At 44.6% G+C, this 21404-nt stretch overlaps 1 protein-coding gene across 1 annotated transcript in view; it reads right to left on the bottom strand.

Moving 5' to 3' along the window:
- The window catches only part of Synpo2 (synaptopodin 2), a 142464-nt gene that overhangs the window by 17538 nt on the left and 103522 nt on the right, over positions 1–21404 (bottom strand). Inside the window, exons 3-4 of the mRNA XM_075981460.1 lie at positions 20299–21095; positions 15822–18016 (exon numbers count right to left, since the gene is read on the bottom strand). Coding sequence (XP_075837575.1) covers positions 15822–18016; positions 20299–21095 — 2992 coding nt within the window. The remainder of the gene's footprint in view (positions 1–15821; positions 18017–20298; positions 21096–21404) is intronic.

The raw sequence follows: 21404 nt of genomic DNA, 5'->3' as shown, positions 1-21404 counted from the left end.
ACAAGGGCAGGCCCCTAAGAAAATAGCAGATTATTCAACTGAAACTTTAAACACCAGAGGGATTGGAATGGTGTATTTCAAGTTCTGAAATATCTGCCAGCCCATACTAACCAGCAAAGCTACTTATCATAACTGAAGGAAAATAAAACCTTTCCATAACAAAAATAGACTAAAAGAATTTATAATCACTGAGTCAGTTCTACAACAGATGATTAAAGAAATTCTTCAGATTGAAGGGGGAAAGTCCCCATACATCAGGCCACTGGGAAGAATAAACCATACTATAATAATAGCTAAGCAAGAGAGGAAGAGGGGAAAAATTCAATATTAACAAAATGATAGGAATTAATACACATCTTTAAAGAACAATTTGGAACACTGGTGGTCTTAATTCCTCAGTCAGAAGACACAGACTAGGAGATGGGATCAAAAGGTTGGAACAAACTCCTATTGTTCCTGAGGAATGTAGCCCACTACAAAAGACAGACCCTCCCTTAGAGTGAAAGGCTGAAGAAACATATTCTAAGCAAACAGACATACAGAGCAAGCAGGTGTCACTGTTCCAATATTTGACAAAATAAACTTGAAGCTCCAGCTATTAAAAACAGATAAAGATGGTCAGTTCCTGCTGACTAAGGGAATGATCAATCAAGAATACAATTCTAAACTTAGCAGCCTGAACACAACTGCACCACATTACATGGAAAAAATAAAAATAAAAAAACCACTAATAAATGTGAAGTCACCAAAATAACCTCAGTATAATAGGAGTGGGTGGCATAAATATTCTTTTCTCTCCAGCTGATAAGCATTGAAATAAAAACTAAACAGAGAAATCTCTGAATTAAGTGACATTATATATCAAATAGACTTAATAGGCACCTGCCAAACACCCATACAAACAATAAAGAATATATGTTTTCCTTGGGAGTCCGGAGATTTCTCTAAAACATATCATATACTAGGACACAGAACAATTCTTAACAGATATAGGAAATCTGAGATAACTTCTTATATTCTATTGATCATAATGGACTAAAGCTACAAATCAATAGCAAGAGAAACCCTAGGACATATACAAACTTATGGAAATTAAGCAATGAACTATTGAACAGTGAATGGATACTGTCCTTAGAAAAACCAAGACAGAAAAAATTTACAATCCTAGAATCAAATGAAAATTACAGCATACCATATCAAAACCTATGAGATACAATTAAAGCTGTCTTAAGAGAGGAATTCTAAGCTCTAAGTGCCTATATTTAAAAATTGGAGAGATTTAAATAAATAACTTAATGAAACACCTTAATAGTAAGTAATAGAATAAATACAAACAAGCCATACGAAGATAAAATATGAACAGAGAGTCAGAATTATTTATATTATTGTGTTTTCTTTGAATTTTTTGACTGTAAAGAGCTAAGTAACCAACATATATATTTTAAAAATATCTTGACTTCAAAATTTGAGTCTAAGGATACGTTGCTTTGGAAAAGAGGCTCTTCTTTTATTTCCACAGAGTATGAGAACCTGTGGAATTCCTTCTGGACTAATGTATTTTGATGGACAAAAGATGCCCCCAAAATTATGTTGCTCAACAAAAATCAGGAAGCAGTTTGTTGAGAACTATGCTAAATATTGTTTATAAATGTTTGTTTACATTTAAAGGAAGATATGCTATAGAGATTTGCATTGGTATGGATCTTGGTTTATTGATACAAATTTAAGATCAATTTTGATATATGTATATTTCTTCTCTTGATTAAGGTATAGTGTTTGTGCATCTCATTTAAAAATGTAATGTATAATTAAGAAATATAGGTAATAGATAATCATCTATAATAGTCAAGCTTGTAGTCATATTATTTAGATTTTCTAGATTACAGAGATGTATTTCAGATAGATAGGTATTCTTCAAATCTTTTGGAGACCTTCAGAATATGGCATTTAAAATGTTTTAATAACTTAGCACATTTTATGACACTGAGTCACATCTGCTCCTGGAAGCACCAGTTACTTCAAGAGGAAGAGGGACATCAAAGAGGCTACTTAAAGAGTTTGCTAGCCATTTGGACAAGAAACTGCACTTGCCTGGACTGCTTGATGTTATGCTGTGTGAGCTGGACATGTGGGATCCATAGAGAGATGACTGCTAAACTTGCCTAAAGGTCCTTTGGGATTCCTGCTTCATGAAAGAGTCTACCAGACATTCTGCAGGACACAGAAGAAAGTGACTGACAAACTGCCAATATAGGCAGAACTGTCTTTGAAATTTCCTGCTTCATGGAAAAGTCTGCTGGATACTATGGACCTGTAGGCTGAAGATGGATGCCCCAATGGTACAGAAGAACTTTGGGTGACTGTCCAGGCAGTAAGATGTCTCTGTCAATTCTAGAGTTTTGGAGTTGCTTACATTGCATTTCCTATTTACTTAGGTAATATTATATCTTTCTGGAGTCTTTGGTGGAGTTGAAGAATATATAGTTTTCCTTAGTTATGATAAAAGATAAATTAGATATAAATATTGTAACTGTAATTCTTGCTTGATAACTGTTTTTGGTATATGTAATTTTACTATGTTAAAGTTAAAACCTTCCTTTTTATTTAAGCAGAAAGGGGGAGGTGATATGGGATTCCTTTCTGTATTCTGTGAATACCACTGGTTAATAAAAAAGCTGTTTGGGGCCTGTGATAGGGTAGAACAGAGCTAGGCAGAGAAAACTAAACTGAATGCTAAAAGAAAGGAAGTGGAGTCAGAGAGAAGCCATATAGCCCTGCTTGAGCCAGATGGAACTTTAGCCAGTAAGCCACAGCCATGTGGCGATACACAAATTATTAGAAATGGGTTAAATTTGGGTGTAAGACTTAGTCAATAAGAAGCTATAGCTAATGGGCCAAGCAGTGATTTAATTAATACAATTTCTGTGTGGTTGTTTTGGGTCTAAGCAGCCAAGAACAAACAAATGGCCTCCTACTACAGTCAACTGAAGAGATAGGCAGCCTACTGAGTAGGAGAAAAATTTTTGCAAGCTATACATTTAATAGATGTTTAGTATCTAGAATAGTCAAAAAACTCAAATACCTAAACATCAAGAAAGCAACTCAACAAAGCTAGGCTGTGGAACCGAGAGAGTTCTTGAAAAGAAATACAAATGGCCCATAAGCAGTCTAAAAAGTTTTCAACAGCATTAGCTACCAAAGGTACGCAAATTAAAACTACCTGGAGATTCCATCTGCTGGCTAGCGTCTTGTCAGCTCTGCACAAACTAGAGCCATCTGAGAGGTGGGAAGCTCAGCTGAGAAAATGCCTCCATACAATCAGCCTGTAGGCAAGCCTGTGGGGCTCTTTTCTTGATTAATAATTGAGGTGAGAGTTCCTAGCCCATTGGGGGTTGTCCCATCCCCTGGTAGGTGGTTTTGGGGTAGATAAGAAAGCAGGTTGAGCAAGCTATAGTGAGCGAGCCAGTAAGCAGTGCTCCTTATGGCCTCTGCTTCAGTTCCTGACTCCAGTTTATGCCTTGAGTTCCTACGGGGAGTTCTGTCAGTGATACAGTTGACAGGAGAGCTATAAGATGAAATAAACTCTTTGCTCCCAGGTGCTTTTGATCAGCATACTTCATCCCAGCAATAGAAATCTAAGACACAATATTACCCATTAACAAATCAAATGAACATTGACGAGGATATAGGGAAAGGAGACACTTATTCGCTGTTTGTGGGAGTGCAAGTTGGTGAAGCCACTAGAAATCTGAACAGAGGTTTCTCAAAAAGCCAAAACTACACCTATTGTATGATGGAACTAAAGCCACTCCTATAAATACACCCAAAGGTCTGTTTCCTACTACAGACACTCACTCAGCCATGGCCACAAAATAGGAGGAAGTGGAGTCAGTTTATTTGTTCATCAGCTGGGTAACAAAAATGTGTTCTATATACCCCATGGACTTCTGTTCAAGTGTAAAGAAAAAAATTAAATTTGCAGGGAGATTGATGGAACTGGAAAATAGTATACTAAGTGATCTAATTTGGGCTCAGAAAGATAAATGCCACATGTTCTCTCTCTTACATGATGCCTAACTTTGAAATTTTTGATTTGTGTCTTTAAATTGGAGTAAGTAAAAAGGTCCCCAAAAGTCAGAAAGGGCTCATGAGAGGAGGGGGAAAAGAGACCTTAATGAATGTAGGGGTGGTAGAATATAATGTAGGGATGGTAAAGTAGAGGGGGGAAAGTTGGGGTTAGAGGCTTAATCAAGATGGGGTATGTGGACTGAAGAGTGGCAGACGTGGATTAAATGCAACAAAACATACATAAAAATCTTTATCCAGTTCTACTCCTTTATAAGTCAATATAAAAGTACGCAATTGTTTCTTAAAAGGTGCTTAAGCAGAAATACCCTGCATGGATTGATAAGACAGGGTTATTAATCAGAAATCTCAAGGCCAGATAAGACACTTCCCTGTGAGTTAGTCAAGGAGGTCCCAGAGGCTCCAAAACAATGCTGCAAGACACCAGTGGTCTCACCCTGTGCTGAATTCTGCATGCTGCAATACTGACAAGCCAGTCAGAGCACGCCCAGTGGTTTAACACTGACACAGATGAAACCAGCTGCTTTCTCACTGGATTTGGGCACTGCTCCCCAGGAGAGACTCATGCATGCATGATACTGCAAACCTGGTGAATAATTCAAGGGTAAGGAGTTCATAGGGTCTAGGGAAGAGCCTATTACTGCTGTTTTGCTAAATGCTCCTGTTGTCAAACTGCTGTGTAAATATTTAAGCATACATACATACATACATACATACATATTTTTTGTGTTCTATTTCTGAAAATATTTACACTCATTTTTGACGAGCAGTCTAGGATTGATAAAAATCTCCATTCTTCTTCTACACTGCAAGGACAACATTGGAAGTCAGTTGCTGAGCCAAGAACATGACCAAAGCTCTGGGAGTGGGGAAGCGTCTGCTGCCACCTGGTGGACATTACGCATCGTTTGCATTAGTGCCTCTAGGCAGCTTCAGAGCCCGTCTGTCCACAACCCCCAAGGAGGAGCGATTGCAAACCCTTAGGAGTCTTAATTAGTAAAGTTGACAGATGTTAGAAATGGGTTTCAGAAAATATGGTGCCCAAGCAGTTTGTACCAAAATCACCTGTCGGTATGTTAGATGACAAATTCCTGACTCCCACCCAGATCTAGTAAAGAAGGTTCCTAAGGTGTGGCCCCACACCCATCTATCCTAGGGGAATAGAAGTTGGAAAACCAAGTGTTAAAACACCAGAAAGTGAGCCAGGCACGGTGGCTCATCCTGCCATTTTACACTCTAAATGCAGAACCCACAGGATTCCTTGGAGTTCCCTGCTTACTGGGCCACAGAGTGAGGTGCTGTCTCCAAAACATAAAAAAAAAATCCCCATCCAAAGCTCCAGATAAATAAAAACACCAAAAAGACAACACTTTACTCAAACAAATGTGCTATGTACAAAGGACTTAGTCTCACTGAGTTGATGAAGTACCAAATTAAAATTAAAAGCAAATATTTGGAGTGATACGTTTACTTTGTTTCAATGTTACGGGTGGAGCTGAGTCACTTTGAGCACGAAGTTTTCAGTGCGAAGTTCTTGGTTTGGTTTGAGACAGAGTCTCGTGAAGCCAAGGCTAGCCTCCAAACTTCTCTGTAAATGAAGGTGACCTTGAACTCTGTTCCTACCTCCACCTACCTCAGGCTGAATTATCAGTTTACACCATTAAGCTGGCTTCAGAAGCAGGCATTTCCTAACTGAGATTCCAGTATCTATGGAGGTCATAGTAGGCCACCGTGAAGAATTGCAGTTAGCCAAACAGGACAAACATTAACAGGCAGGCCAGGTGACCAGGCCACCATCCACTGGTGCTGAGAGGGGTAAGAAAGAAAGAAAGAAAGAAAGAAAGAAAGAAAGGAAGGAAGGAAGGAAGGAAGGAAGGAAGGAAGGAAGGAAGGAAGGAAAGAGGAAGGAAGGAACCTGAAACCTGATTCTGAAGGACCGATTTACGACTCTCTGGCCACCTGCTCTGTCCTGCCTCGGCTTGCTCTGTGGCGGATCTTAGGTGGAGTGGCTGGCTGTTGAGGGCACACTAGAAGAAAAATGACCACAGGTAAACCAACACAAGACCAAGGTGTGGCTTTTTGGGTTTTGTTATTGCTGTTAGGACCCGGTTGTGTGTTGTGTTTGACTGTAACTAGATGTCACACAAGGAAAACTAAGCGACGTCAGTTTAATTATATTCGAAAGAAAAAGTACGCTGGATCTAAATAAAAATTCCAAATCGAGGCTTGTTTTGATTTGTCACTCTTTTAAAGATCAAGTCTTCTGAGCTCTGACTTCTGCTTCTGACTCAGAAACATTCTCAAAGTTCCAGGAAATCCACAAAAATTTCCTGGGCTGCTAGGTCCCTCCCTGCATCGCTTCTCAGACTGGCTCCCTGCCTTCCTGGGAGCTGGGTGCCTGCCCTGTGGAGGCCTGAGTTTCACTGTGGTTTTGGAAAGCAACCATGCCTCTCAGGCAAGGAACATAAGTACTGCAAAACAGGTCGGGTTGTTGACCCTTCGTTGTCCTACGTGATTGCCACAGGCCCAAGACAGTGAGCAGCAGTGAACCAGTCAGAGGGTGCGGTCAGCACACTGAAGGCTTGGGTGGCTTTGGGCAAGGCGAGTAGGGGTGTCCCACTTTCTATATGACAGGTGATCCTACTGAACCTTATTCAGAAGGCTGTCTATTTTACTCTGAGAATATATTTGACTTACCAAGATCTCTCCCACAAAGAGTACTCTCCAGATTGCTAAGGGTAACATATTCACTCTATCGGTAGCATTGTTTTGAATTAACATTATCTCAAAAATATTACAAAGGATTATCTCAAAAATTCATCCTGGTCTCGCCTTAATGCTCACTGAAACTATGCCAGCACACCTGGGGACTAGAAAGCAGAAAAATGAAAGCAGCTGAGCAGAGAGGAAACGTGCGGGGGGGGGGGGGGGGGGGGGGGGGGGGGGGGGGGGGGGGGGGGGGAGTGGGCCTGGCCGGGTGGGGAGTGGGCCTGGCCGGGTGGGGAGTGGGGCTGGCCGGGTGGGGAGTGGCCTGGCCGGGTGGGGAGCGGGGCTGGCCTGGCCGGGTGGGGAGCGGGGCTGGCCGGGTGGGGAGTGGGCCTGGCCGGGTGGGGAGTGAGGCTGGCCGGGTGGGGAGTGGCCTGGCCGGGTGGGGAGTGGGCCTGGCCGGGTGGGGAGTGGCCTGGCCAGGTTGGGGGAGGGCACGGAACACAGGTAGTTGAAGCTCTGGATGAGGTCAGAACACTGGATTTCAAGGATACCCTGAGCTACAGAAGCAAGAACAAATCTAAAATAAACAACAAAAATCAATGAAGATGGACCTCTCAAATATTTTGGGAAATGGATTTCTGATGTTCATATGAGATTTATACAGATACTGGACAGGGTCTCTAGCCCAGGTTAGACTCAAACTCCCTACGTTGCTGAGGATGACCTTGAACTCCTGCTCTTCCAGCACCAACCTCTCAAGGGTGGGCATCACAAGCACGCACTACCACACCAGCTTTTACAGAGCTAGGGATTGATGTGGGGGCGGGCCTTGTGCACACAGGTAAACAACTGAACTACACACACTCCCCTAGTGCTGGGAGTTCCCCTAAAAGTGAGATTCATGCCAACAAAGAACCCACAGATCTTGTCTGGTAACATTTCCCTGCAAAGTTCCTGAAATAACAGTTCTGGTTTCTGGTGGGTGTGTTGTTAATAGAAATAACAACATCTAACACTCGCTAAGTGCTTTCCATATGTGAGTGGTTGCTCTATACATATAGTGCACATTCATTTGCGTAAGCTGCATTCCACAGCTGAGATCCTGGGGTATGGAGAGGCACAGTCATTTGTTTAAAGCCTTGATACCCACAAGAAACAGGGTTGGATTAAGTTGAAGGCAATTTTGCTCCAAGGACACACTATATATTTTTTTAAAGAATTACTTATTTTTAGCCTGCCTGCATATGTGTCTGTGTACTACAAGTGTGCAGTACCACCAGAGGCCAGAAGAGGGCACTGTATCCCCAGGAATTGGACTTACAGTTGTTAGCCATGCTATGTGGGTGCTGTGATTCAAATTCTTGTCACCTGGAAAAGCTCTCAACCTCTACACCATCTCTCGGGCCATGAAAAACACACTCTTAACCACTATAAAATGGGCCCCTGGTCTGGGAACAGTGGCCTGCACTTGTCATTTTAACACTTTGGAGGCTGAGGCAGGAGGATCACAGAAAAATTGCAGGCTAGCCTGGGTTCTGTAGTGTGTTTCAAGGCCGTCAAGGATACACAGTGGGAGTCTACATCAAAAATAAAAAAAAAATGGGGGGGGGAGTGACTCTGTATGCTCCAAGTGTACATGTATTATTCATGTACTGCATGGAGTTCACTTAAGACAACGGCTCTCAACCTATAGGTCATGACCCCTCTAGGGGTTGCCTATCGAATATCCTGCATATCAAATATTTGCTCTGCGATTCCTAACAGTAGCAAAATTATAGTTTATGAAGTAGCAATGAAATAATTTTTTGGCTGTGGGTCACATGAGGAACCATATTAAAGGGTTGCAGCATTAGGAAGGTTGAGAATCAATGACTTAAGGAGCAATTATTTTGTTATTATCCCAAATCAAATCATGTCCCTATCCCCTCTCCAGCCCTCAGTTTGGAACCCAAGACCTCACACTTGCGGGGCAGTTATTATGCTATTGAGCTATACTTTACCCCCCAAACATGGCTTTTTTTTTTTATAAAATGCACAAATTTTTGTTATTTAGTATCATTCTCTTTAAATTTTGAGGGTTTTCTTTCTTTGCTGTTTTCTCTTGGCCCCTTATTGTCCTGAAACCAATGAACACAGCTCTGGTAACTTCTGAGCCTAGAAGCGGTGGGCGTTTGGTGGGCGTTTGGTGGGCGTTTGGTGGGCGTTTGGTGGGCGTTTGGTGGGCGCTTGGTGGGCGGACTTGGTCTGGCACATTCCCCTCAAGTGTAAGGTGTGGACTAAGGCTGCAGGGAATTATTTGACAGGGGCCGTACCGGCTAAGTTTATGTAAACTTGACCCAGGCTAGCGTCATCTAAGAGGAGAGAACCTCAATTGAGACAACGCCTCCGTAAGATCAGACTGCAGGCCAGTCTCTAGAGCATTTTCTTAATCAGAGATTGATGGGGGAGGGCTGTGCCCATTGTCAGTGCTGCCATCCCAGGCTTGGTGGCTCTGTATTCTATAAGAAAGCAGTCTGGGCAAGCCTTGGGGAGCAAGCCATAAGCAGCACCCCCCATGGCCACTGCACCAGCTTCTGCCTCCAGGTTCCGGCCCTGTGTGGGTTCCTATCCTGACTCCCTTCAATACTGAACTACAATGTGGAAGTGTAAGCCTTTCTTCCCTAGCTTGCTTTTGGCTATAGTGTTTCATCGCAGCAGTAGTAACCCTGACGAGGACAGCGATAGTTGTGTGTGGTGGGGAATCTTCCAGTGGGGTCTGCACAGCAGGAAGGGATGGATGCCTCCGCGTACATCCAGGGTGGCTGCTGGCTCAACGGGAAGTGTTGCTCTCAAGCATCCCAGGGATAAGTACTTGTATTCTTTGAAACATCAGGAACTGTTGAGTCCCTCATTATTCTGCCCAGAATCACCGTTGAAATGCCAAGAGTTATGGGTTTTGAAATAATCCAACTTTGGAGACTGCCTCGTAGGACATTTCTTTGAGCTACACATGGTCAGGATGGCATAAAGCCAGGGGACTGTCTTAGTCGGCCTATCTGCTTGTGTGTACTTCTTTTCCCTACATCACCAACCCTCTTCTCAGATTTGGTATGTTTTATTTTGATTTTACTTTACTGTTTTCATTGCAGGGATTGAATCCAGGGCCTTACACAAGTTAGGCAAGTGATGTACGGCTGAGCTACATCCCCAGTCCCAATCTACCATCTAAATCACACCCCTTGCCTAGCCCGCCCATGTAACCCAGCCACACAATCTCACTGTCAGAGCCATTTTTTTTAAACTTATAAAGTAGATATTTCTGAGAGATTTATTATTTTCATTTCTGACAAGATGTCATAGCATATAAACTTTTGGACTGTCTTATGCTGAAAGTGGGGGCCTCCCTAAAGCCGCTCATTGTGGCCAAAGCCATTTATATGGCACAGGGAACTGTATGGTGAGTTTGCTTGCCCAACAGACAACTAAGGGGTCTTAAGGAGTGAGAACCCAGTGGAAACCATACAGTCTTGTATGGAGAGTACAGCCTTGGCCGGCAGGCATATAGCTAAGACTTGTGCACTACCTCAAGATCAGAACTACCACAAAAACTTCAGTAGCTCTTTTGAGCCCAAGAAAGAACTGAAACATCTTAGAGTTTGGTCAGTAGATCTAAACGGTAGACCTAGCAAACAGTACCCTCCTCTGAGTTTCAGGTGTTTCATAAAGAAGGAAAACACCTCGGCTCTTGGGGCAATTCCAAGGAGTAAATGTGACACGGCTTAAGAAGGCAGGCTGCACACTGAGTTATCCAGGGCACACTAGCTCACAGCGTACAGCCTAGGGCAAGGTCTCTAGCCTCTATGCCTCGGAATCCCATCTACAGTCCATGAACTGGGCACGAGAGATGCTACAGGCCTTACCTGGACCACTGGTCAAAAGGATAGTGTGTAAAGGATACTCAGCGGACTGACGGCTAAAGGTTTTAAAAAGACAGTATTATCTTTACAGTTTATATAAATATTTCACAGACTGCCTGACATATAGCAGATGACTGATACGTTAATTCTCCTGTCTGCCTTCCGCCTTCAACCTATCCCCTCAGAAGCTGTGAACCTGTGAGAACGGCCACCCTGATATAACCAAGAGTCCTGATTTCCTGGTGGTCTGGTGTGTGAAAATACCGCTCCCTCCCCCAAGTGTAACAACAGACAACCCTGTACTCTTTGACGTCGACTTCCGAGAGGAAGATTTTCCTGTTTATTCCTACCAGGCGCATTTCTTTCCCACGCAGGGCCAACTGCAGCCCTTGGCCTTTAGACTGTCTCTCAGGAACATACCAGGGACGTTTCTTATGAAGCTGAGAAGGCGGGGACCCAGGGATCAGATCTTTGCAGTGTGCTGGGACATCTCTGAGTGTTCCCATCAGCAGAGGAAGGCTGAAGGGCAGGTCTCGGGAGAGTTGGCTTCGGGACTCTGACCAACCTTATAGCAGCAAGAATGAGTTAAAAAAGACCCCCACAAGGATTTTTACATGGAAAAAACAGTGAAAAATAAAAGCAAAAACTGATGTGTGTGCCCATAATGAGAAAAGTCACTTATAGGGTCCAGCAGAAGCCACCCTCTGAGTCTTGACTGTACCCTGTTAGCTCCCAAACTTCTGATGAAATCAGTAATCTAATAAGTGTCTGATAGGATTTGACTGTTTTTTTTTTCCTCACAGTGATCTGGGGGATTGAACCTGGGAACCTATCTTGGCATACCTGAGAGACACCCCTAACCCCGGATTTGACAGTGTTAAAATTCTCTTCATCCAGTTGCCTCTGGGTAGATCTTTGATTTCTGGGTGCCGAGTTCTAGATTGCTAGCGCATATCACATGGGCACACACTTTAATAATTTTGGAAACAGGCTTCACCTGATCACGTCAAGGAACCAGTTATGTCTCAGTGGTCCTGTGGAAGATGGGCGCTCACAGGGGGATAAGTGGTGTCAGGGCCCTATGGGAATTTACTGGTCTGCTTTGTGGCTCGAGGCCAACCCTGGTAGGAAGTCAAGAGAAGAATTTCACTTGGCATTTTCCCAGAATGCTTGTCGACTCCTCCAGCAGCTTTGAAGTGCTCACAAAGGTCTTTGTGTCCCCCAGAGTCCAGAAATATGGGACACAAGACCGGAGAAGGTCAGTGTTTCCGGGAATATTGGTTGTTGGAATTCACATACTTTTCTCATGATATGTGTGTATGTATGTGTGTGTGGTGTTTAAACTTTAAAAAACAAACTCAACAACTCTGATTTCAAGAGTTGAATGTGTCCTCCATATTTCCTTCCGAAAGCATGTCCAGGATTGAGCATTTGAGAAAACAGGCGCTTGGCTGAGGACTGATTTCAAACACCCTTCCTGACGGCTGCTGGGGGCATTGTGGGTTCTGCTCTAAGTAACTGAGGTGACACCCAGTAAGTACTGACCACCCTGAGTCCGGCGCTCTGAGTAGTCATGACTGGACATGCCCTAGAGAGGTTTGTAACAAGGACCCTTGGCGTCCTCTGTCACAGTGACTGCAGTCGGGAAAGTCGTCTCATATGCTCATGCATCTCTTGAAGAGGATTTTGTTTTTGGTGTCCCAGATGTGACCAATGGATGCTAGCAAATAGGCTGTGGGATAAACCGCAGCCGTTCTACACTGAGAGAGGTCAGCACCAACTAAGACAGCATTTTTAGCCTGTGGGCCGAGACCCCTTTGGGTGCTGAATGACGGTTCCACATCTCCTGCATATCAGATATGGACATCATGATTCATAACGGTAGCAAAGTTGCAGTGATGTAACGTAACGGTCGGGGGGTCAGCACAACATGAGGGACTGCGCTGAAGGGGCGCAGGATTAGGAAGGCTGAGAACACCGTTCTAGACTAAAAGATGCCAGCCTACGTTAAGTAACTATTTGGAGCTTAGACATGGTTCATGTGCCTGAAAACCAGTTGCTTCTTATGCATATTAAATAAGATGGTGGTGGGTGTCATCGTCAACAATCCTTGTAGATAGTGCCATTTTCCACGTGCGAGAGCGGTCACTCAAATGTACATTATAAAAGCTAGTTCTAACAATGTGTCAGTGGATAGCCTAAATACACACGCTGTGTGTCGCCCCTTCTCCACACCAGGCACACTTAATATCGAAGTATTAAAAAACACACATATTATCGAGGTATCAAAGGCCAGTGAGTGCTCTTGGGTTCAGGTGTCAGTGCACTCCCTCCAGAACGTGGGGCAATGCTGTGCTTGTATTTGTATGCTATCTGCCTTCCTCCTAGAATCTTCCACGTTGTACGCGCTTCCCCCAGCACCATGTTCCCCCCTGGGAAGAGAGGGGAAACTCTCAGAAGAAGAATTTAGCATAGCCCTTCAGCCAGTCAGTGGTATGAGTACCTCTCAGTGAATAAACAGGCAGCGGGTCGCTCTGGCTACAGTTCTTCAGGAACCCAGTACAGGCGTGCTCAGGGATCTGTCATCGCTGTCATTGACAACAAAAATTGACTTCCTGAAGAGTGGAGGAGGAAGCAAAGCAAAACAAAACCAACCAACAAGAAAACAAAAAGGAAAGAAAAAAAGGAAACCACTTTTCCATACTCCCCACCCAGCCAAACAGCTGACCCAAAAACCTCTACCCAAGCAAAGTCAGGACTCAGATTTGAAGGTGGGTGCAGCAGTGGTTAGAACCCAGAGTTCTAACCTCCTACCTTCCACACTGACATCCTTGCCATAACTCCAACACAGGAGTCGGGGTACGCAGAGCTCCTTGGAGGAGGGAGAAGAGGAGGAAGCCCATCTTCCTCAGGGAGTTGGTTTGGCCTTCTTTCCACACTGGTCTTTGGTGAGTTCATCTAACTTCCACCCCTTGACCCTGTGGTCCTGGGCCACCTGTAAAAACTGGCAATACTGAGTCTGTATGTTTGGCATGTCTCTTAGAGGGGTTTCTAAACCCACAAGGGGTCTCCAGAGAAGACGACAGCATAGCCATGGTAGCTGTGCCTTTGGTTTTGGACTGCAGCTCGTGGCTGTGCCAAGAACACTGGTCAACAGGAAGCACAGTCAGGACACATGTTATTACTGAACACCATAAACCACTGCAGAACTGTGGATACTTTGGGGTCACTACTAGCAAGAGCTCTTTGGAACCAAGGATTTCAAATTAACTACCTGTCAGCCGTCAGGTAGAGCACCCATAAGTTCTAGGTCTTTCTTCTAACCCATGCTAAGTGATTTTTGGTTGTTCCATAAGATAAAAAAATTCATGCCATTCTATGAGCTGCCTATACAGGCAATGAGTAACATAAACACACTGTCGTCTAAGGGGTTGGTCTTCGGCAAGAGTCTTTGCAGGACAGCGAGTTCCACCGCTCGGCAGCTGACCTACTCCTCCCTACATTTTGCAAATACCTAAAACTGACAGTTTGACAACGGATGCTCCCAAAAAGAAATGGGTACTCTCCAAAGGGAAATGCAGATGCTGTAAGAGAAACCTTAGGGAGATGATTAAGATTAGAGCAAAGTCATATGCAAAGCCCGTAAGGAATACAAGGGACAGATAAAGAAGGTAATAGTTTAATAGGACAGCAGAAAGGCGGTGACAGAGGAAGGCAGGAATACAGGTATCTTGAGACTGGATGCTACTGTGTTCTCTCAAACCGGGAAAGTCTTTACATGAGATCTCTAGACACATCCATGCCCTGCCCACAGCAGACGGTTTTCCCTGGAGCTGTCAAAACTGCTTTCTACTCCTCTCCATCAACTCACAATGAATAGTTTCCATGGTTGGTTGCGCCCAGACTTAAAATAGACATGAGAAAGGTCTTCAGGTTTGCGATCGGAGCCATTCTTAACCTCGTCGCCAGCTGGATGACAACATGGTGTGTAACCAATCCAAATTCACAAGGTAACCTTGCTCAAAACTATGCTGGCTCATCAAATGCAAGTAAGAAAATAAAGGTGCAAGAATAGAATTGCAAGGGACACTAGAGGAAGCATGGGTCAAGAGCAAGCTGAACAGGAGAAGAAAGTCTATGAGGTCACCCGGACAGGCTCTCAACGGTTCTTGCTTTGTCTCCACGCACCAGCTCCCGTGGTCAGTAACCCTCTCAGTCCCAGTTAGGTGGCTTCTCAAAGCAAAACAGGAGCCATGTGTGACTTTCTGTCTGTCCTCCTTTTGATGTTCCTTTGCCCTACTGTGCTCCCCCTTTGCCTCAGCTGAGGAAAACAAACACGTGCTATCATGGGCAATGGGAGATACCCTCACAGCTCCCCAAGGAACTGGGCAAGGACCGCGGAAAGCCATTTCTAAGGATAACGAGGTTTCTCGCCCTGTCCTAATTACTTTATATAAGTCTTCTGGAGTGAGTAAAGTGAGTGAGAATAGCTAGTAAGGGGCCCAATACCAAGTAAATGCCTGTGTCTAAGATCCTCCTTGCAAGCTATTGCTAAGTTATACAAATCCCAACAAGTCTCTTGAGTTCCTTCTCTGGGGTAGAACAGGCATCTGAGGTGACTGGCCAGAGCTGATTCCTGCCCTCCAGAGATTTCCTATTTCCTTAACACCAGAAATAGGACTAAAGAATGACTTGAGGGGAATCTCAGCCAGCATGCTGTATTTTCACCCTTTGGAGCCCTTCCACTAGGGGAGCACAGCTATGTTACATAAAGGCTGGGCTTCCAAGCTTGGATACACTGATTGCTGTCTTTGGCTAAAGCTTAAAATTACCTAAGTATCCTGCTTACTTGATGTAATGGCACATGCCTATTTTGGGATATCACAGATAGATGTAAGTGTGGAAAGAAAATAAATATATTTTAAGTCACACTGAGTTGGGGTTTTGACCCAAAACCATATTATTATGCTTCTTGGACCCAGACTGGGAGGTAAGGTATCTGAAATTACGTAAGTTGAGGATCGGCTAAGCTTTCTTGGGGACTCAACACTGCAAACAATTCATTTCAAGCAAAGCGGACACTCAGCTTCAGCTACAAGATCACTCTTCCGCAACCGACGGTTTCCACACCTGGACTGTGACACCGCTTTTCTTGGCTGAGAACTTCGGCCTTGGTGCCACAAAATAGGACGAGGAAGCCGATTCTTGCTTCGGCGAGGTGGGAACACTCACAGGAACTGGGGATGCGCTCACAGGCGAGGTGGGCTCCGCGAAGAAGGACGGCTGAGAGGGATAGGCTGGTACTGAGTACACAGACGAAGCCTGCGCATTGGTGGGAGAGCCAACATTCACCTGTCGGGGAGGAAGGGCATGCTTCACGGCTGGGCCTGAAGTGACCCTGACCGTTGACTTTTGAGGGAGGCTATCCTTTGCGTCAGGAGGTTGAAAGGTAAACAGAGACGCGTTGAGCTGATACGGTTGATGCTTCATGACATCCAAAGTGTTAAGCGGTTTCTTGCCCTTTTTCTTGCTTGTTTTGGAGGCCTGGGCGGTAGGTGGCTGAGACTTGATAGCAGCCAGTGGGTATGAGGGGGAATGGATCGGATTGTAGGCCATAGGAGGGGGTGCTCGTACATTCGAGGAGTACTTCCAGCTGGCTGGCAGGGATGGTGTAGGAGACTGGGCCCGAACTGCGTGGGCCTGCACCGTGTCGGAATCTACCACGTACTTCTCCATCCTTGACTGCCTTTTAGCAAACAGCTGGGCTCCTTTCCCGCTCATTCCAGGAAGCTCATTGGATGGTCCCCCGGCACCAGCGTGAGCAGCATTTACTTGCGGTGTGGGTGCCGATAGCTTGGGTGTGTAGTTTTGACTGACGACTGCAGCTTGGGGCCCTTTGAAGGGACCGGCCAGGTTCAGTGAGCTCGCAGGCCGGGCAGGAGGGCAGGAAGGCTGGGCTATTTTGATGGAGGACACAGCTGTGACCTGTGGTGGGTTCGGTAGGTTTGATGTGGAGAAGACAGGACGTTGGGATGGAGCTACTCCTGGAGACCAGACTGGAGAAACTGGGGTTACTGGTTGTGAGGAGGATGACTTGACTGCAGGCTTTGGAGCGACGGGAGGTGGGGTCTTCTGCTTAGCAGAACTTTGCATGAAGTTACAAGCCTCTGCGCCTAAGCTGAGATAGTCTTCTTCCGGCCCCGAGTCCCCTCCAGCTCCAGTGCCTCGCTTACCTTCTGCATTTTGAAGAAGTGACAGGAGCTCAGGGTTGGGGCTCACTTTGGTTTCTTTGAACGTAAACATGGGTTTTGTTGTGCCTCGCCTTCTGGCTTCCTGCAGTATGCCTGTTCTTTTCGCCGGCACTGCGATCCTCTCATCCCGGGAAGCTATTTGCTCAGAAGAATCATAGAACGCTGGCTGTGACCATGGAGCAGGCTGGGGCCATGGCGGGGGCTGTGCTGGGCCAGTGATTGGACTTGCTACCCCTCTGGAGAAGGCTTCAGGTGGAGGTGAGACGGCAGAGTAAGGTGGCGGGGCAGGAAAGTCGGACATGGGGCTAGTCACACTCCGGGTTGGGGAGAAGGGGGCTGTTGGCTGGTTCATAGTTCCCAGGAAGGGCTTGGCGGTTCTATTCATAGGGATCATCCTCTGAGCCCCTGTTGTCTCAGAAATGCCACTGAAGCCATTCTGTTGTGGCACATTGCCAAGACTACAGCCCATCTGGATGGAGCTTTCACTCACAGAGCTCTGCATTCTCACGGATTCCTCTTCCTTCCTTTGATAAGAAGTCACGGTTCTCAGCCCGTCTGTCTGCAGCCCGTCTGGTTCTCTGCCTGGCAGTGTACCCGCCTTCTCCTCTTCGTTTTGGGCGGCGAACTGTTCCATCCTCTCTCTCTGCTTAGCAAACATGAGCGCCCCCTTGCCTGTGGTGTCTGGCAGCATCTCCATCTTGTCCCCTCGGCTCAGTTTCTTTTCAATGTCCACCAGTCCAGAATCCCAGTCGAAGTTCACAACTTGTGTGTCGTCGTCAAGGTCCGACAGTAACTCTTCATCCACTTCTGACTCGCTCGTTCCAAGAAATGCGACTTCACTTATCTCGTCCTTGTCACCTTCCTCCTGGTCCTCCTCCTCCTCCTCTCTTTCAAGCTCGCCAGTACCGTAACTGATTAGGGTGTACTTCCGGGCCCTCCGCCTCCGCTTCTTAAACATCAACACCCCCTTGGAGTTGGGGTTGGGAGCATCCGTTAGAAGGAGAGCGATGCTTTTGCATTTAGACTTAGCTTCTTTCACTTGCTTCTCAGACAGACTTTCGCTCCTCCTGAGCCCTAGGAAAAATACACAGATTGTATTCAATTGATGAATGCAAGGACTAATGCATTGCAATTGATTCCCAATGGGGAAAATGAATATATACAAAAAATTCAAATAATTGGGTACTGAAATTTAAAGAAATCTAACTCGTTTTTCATTCATTCTACCCCTGTCCACAGTGTTTGGGGAGTGCACAGAATCAAGCACTGAACCATGCACTCTTCACTGCTTTTCAGATTTGCACTTACATAATAGTAATATAGAGCCCAGCATATCTTGTTCCATTTCCTCACCCAAGCACAGCTTTATATATGCGGATTTATAACACAACTCAGAGCCCCCCACTCCCGTGGCTTCTTAAACTTTAATTAAAAAGAAAAATAGGTTGGGAAGTTCCAGTTAATAGGATATGATTGCATTAAAAAGAATATCCTTTAGGAACTTGAAAACAAGATGTACTTTGTACTGACATATCTAAAAGAAAAATGTCAAAACTGAATTGCTTCGATGCAATGCATTTAAATATTTAAGTTTCTTCTTTTTTCCTTTGAGGGCCACTTCAAATCTTTCCATTGGGCTGCTGAATTAATATAAATTCACAATAGTGAATTAATAATAATCGACAGCACCAAGCTAATAATTAGTTGTATTTTAGAGTGCTGGAACATTGTGAAAATCTGTAATAAGCTCTAGGTTCAACACTATCTACAGAATTCTATAACTGTAACAGTCTCCTGCAAATACAATGCTGCTTAAGTTGCAGAAAGAATGAGTGCAAAGCTTGGGGATGTTTAAAAATTGTATGACTTGAGGTCTTTTAAACTAACATTGAAACTGATCCAACAATTATGCCATAAAAAATAACTTGGCAGTTTTAAAATGATAAACTTTACATTTTCATTTTACTGTTAGAAAAAAACTAATGGCAAATGAATTTATAGCATCAATTAATTGTAACCACTTTTAATGAGCATGATCCACAAATAAATTGCATAATGAGTTAAATAAAAATACCAGAAGAATAAGATATTTCATGGTTGCAATTAATTTTCGTTGTTAAAAGTCAGACTTGGTAAATCAAAAAGAAATGGAATGAAAGAAACTAATTTCGGAGTAATCTTACAGGTATATTTCTGGTGATCCAATTTTGTGCAGACCAAATAGTTTAAAACGTGGTCATTATTAAATGTGATTCCTTTTTGACTAGTGATGTTACAGCTTGTTATTAAACTGACAGTAACAACTGCACTGTCTTCTCGCTGCCAGCTTGTGAACTATGCGCATGCTGTCATAGCACTGGGGCTAATATGCTATATATGTGAGGGTGCCTAAAGGAGAGGGCGCGGCCACTGGCACATGCCAACACAGCTACAAATGCCTGTGCTAAAAATATGCACCCAAAGGAACAACAAGGGCTCGAAAGCTAATGCCTGACTTTGGGAAACCAAGCTCACTGCTATTGGGTACAGTCAGCCTTGTATCCTCAAAGAAAACCCAAAGTTGGTAAAACTTAGGGAAAAGAACTATATGTCCAAAAGAAAAAAAAATAGGAGCACTTAGCTGCCATTCTTGACCTCGTTCTATTTGTGACCCTAGTAACCCAGATAAAACAAAATCCGGCAGAGGCCTTGCATTAAGCCACATTTTCTGTGGGGGAGCCCTGAGCTGTCTGCCCATGGTTCTGGAGACCGAGCCTGGAAGGTGACGCGCACCGCCACCTAGTGAAGCTTACTCCACAGCAAGGATCATGTAACCTAACCGCTGGGCATCACACATGCCCCTGTCCATCAAACACTTCTGCAAGCATCATCAAGCCGCAGAATACTTCTTTTTCTTTTCCCCCAAAATGAAGCTCTGCTTTTAATATCAGAGTGGAACCTGCGTTAAAGGTACTTCAGAAGAAGACAGAACTGTTTTTGTCATTTAAACTGAGTCCACTTAACTTCCAATACCCTTAAGAATATTTTAAACATGAAATGTCATAACACTCTTCAGCAGATAAAAGAGGCATGTTGTATATTTCTTTAACAGTTCCTGCATCTTTGGGAATAAAAATAAATGTTTATGAAAAACATTTCGGTCTAATATGAAGTTCAAATTTACTGCTTCCAATTCCGAAACTGGCATTTTCCACACTATTCAGATTTGATATTTTATGCATTAATTGAAGCATTAAAGATGGTAAAAAGGTCTAAGAAAAAAATCTTTTTTAAAAAAAATTCATGCAGTTCAACTAGCAAAATATTTTAAAAGCCCAGCTCCCCAGACAGCGGCCCCCACCCACGGCAGGACTTACGAGCATGTCGCGCCCTGTGTTTGTGTGGTCTGCTGTGATCCTTTCCCGGGCGTTGATCTTCCCCCTGCTCGGTGCCTTCTGGTGAGACGGCAAAGGAGACCAGAGAAGGAGGTGCTTCTGACCGCCCTCCTTCCACCCCAGAAGCCACACACCCCTTTCCTGCCTGCAGCCTGCACTCTTCCGCCTTCTGCCTGTCAGAGCAGTCCAGAATCACTTCCACCTGGGGCAGCCCTGGGCCTCCTGCTTCTCTCCCTTGGATCAGGCTCAGCTGCTGGCCGCTGGAGGTCTGGCTTGTTGTGCTGGGCAGGAGAGAAGAGTCTGCTTCCTCCTCAGGATCAGCGACCGAATTGATGTGGACGGTCCTCTCCTGTTGTGAGCTCCAGTCTAGGTCAGGAGACTTGGAGTTCTCGTTTCCCTGGAGAGTCACCATAGGGCCACTAGCATACTGATTTCTTTCCTTTGAGAGGGACAGTTGGAGCTCAACCACACGGCCCGGCTGCCCTTCTTCTGCCTTTTCCCTTAAGATGACCTCCTCTACCAAGTGTTCTTCTTGGGAGCCAAGCATGTGGGGAATTTTTTCTCCCGTTGTACATTCTGCATAACCCCAATCATTTCCTTGGTCCTCGGTTAGGGGAACTTTACTTGGGACTGAAGCGAGAAAGAAGTCTTTGCACTGGGTGTTTGTGGCTGGAAGAATCTGCAAGGTGGTACTTTCCATGGGTCCCTCATGTGTAAGATGCTGATGGTTTGTGTTTTCTGTTTCAGAGTCCAAAGTCTCACTTGTACCACTGCATGGTCTGCATACAAAAAATAAATAAATTCCAAATAGTTATATCAGCTTGTGTTCCACCTGTCAAAGAATTTCCCAACACCAATGATGTCTCATGCATGGTTCAACAAAAATTCCCCCATAACTCCAGCGTATTAGAAAATAGAATTTGATGGCTCCTCTACATGGTTGACTAAAGATAATCAAGATAAAATTGTCTTTTGCAATAAAAATGCTTGCAAAAAAACTTGCAACCCAAACCCATCTTTAATTCAGCCTTTATTTGTAAAAGCACAGACAGGGTAGAGCTATGTGTGTGCCCCTCATTTGAAATTGT

The sequence above is a fragment of the Microtus pennsylvanicus genome, chromosome 7 (genome assembly GCF_037038515.1).
Source record: "Microtus pennsylvanicus isolate mMicPen1 chromosome 7, mMicPen1.hap1, whole genome shotgun sequence".
Taxonomy (NCBI): domain Eukaryota; kingdom Metazoa; phylum Chordata; class Mammalia; order Rodentia; family Cricetidae; genus Microtus; species Microtus pennsylvanicus.
Note: the sequence above shows the minus strand (reverse complement) of the source record. Positions and strands in the feature narration are given on the sequence as shown.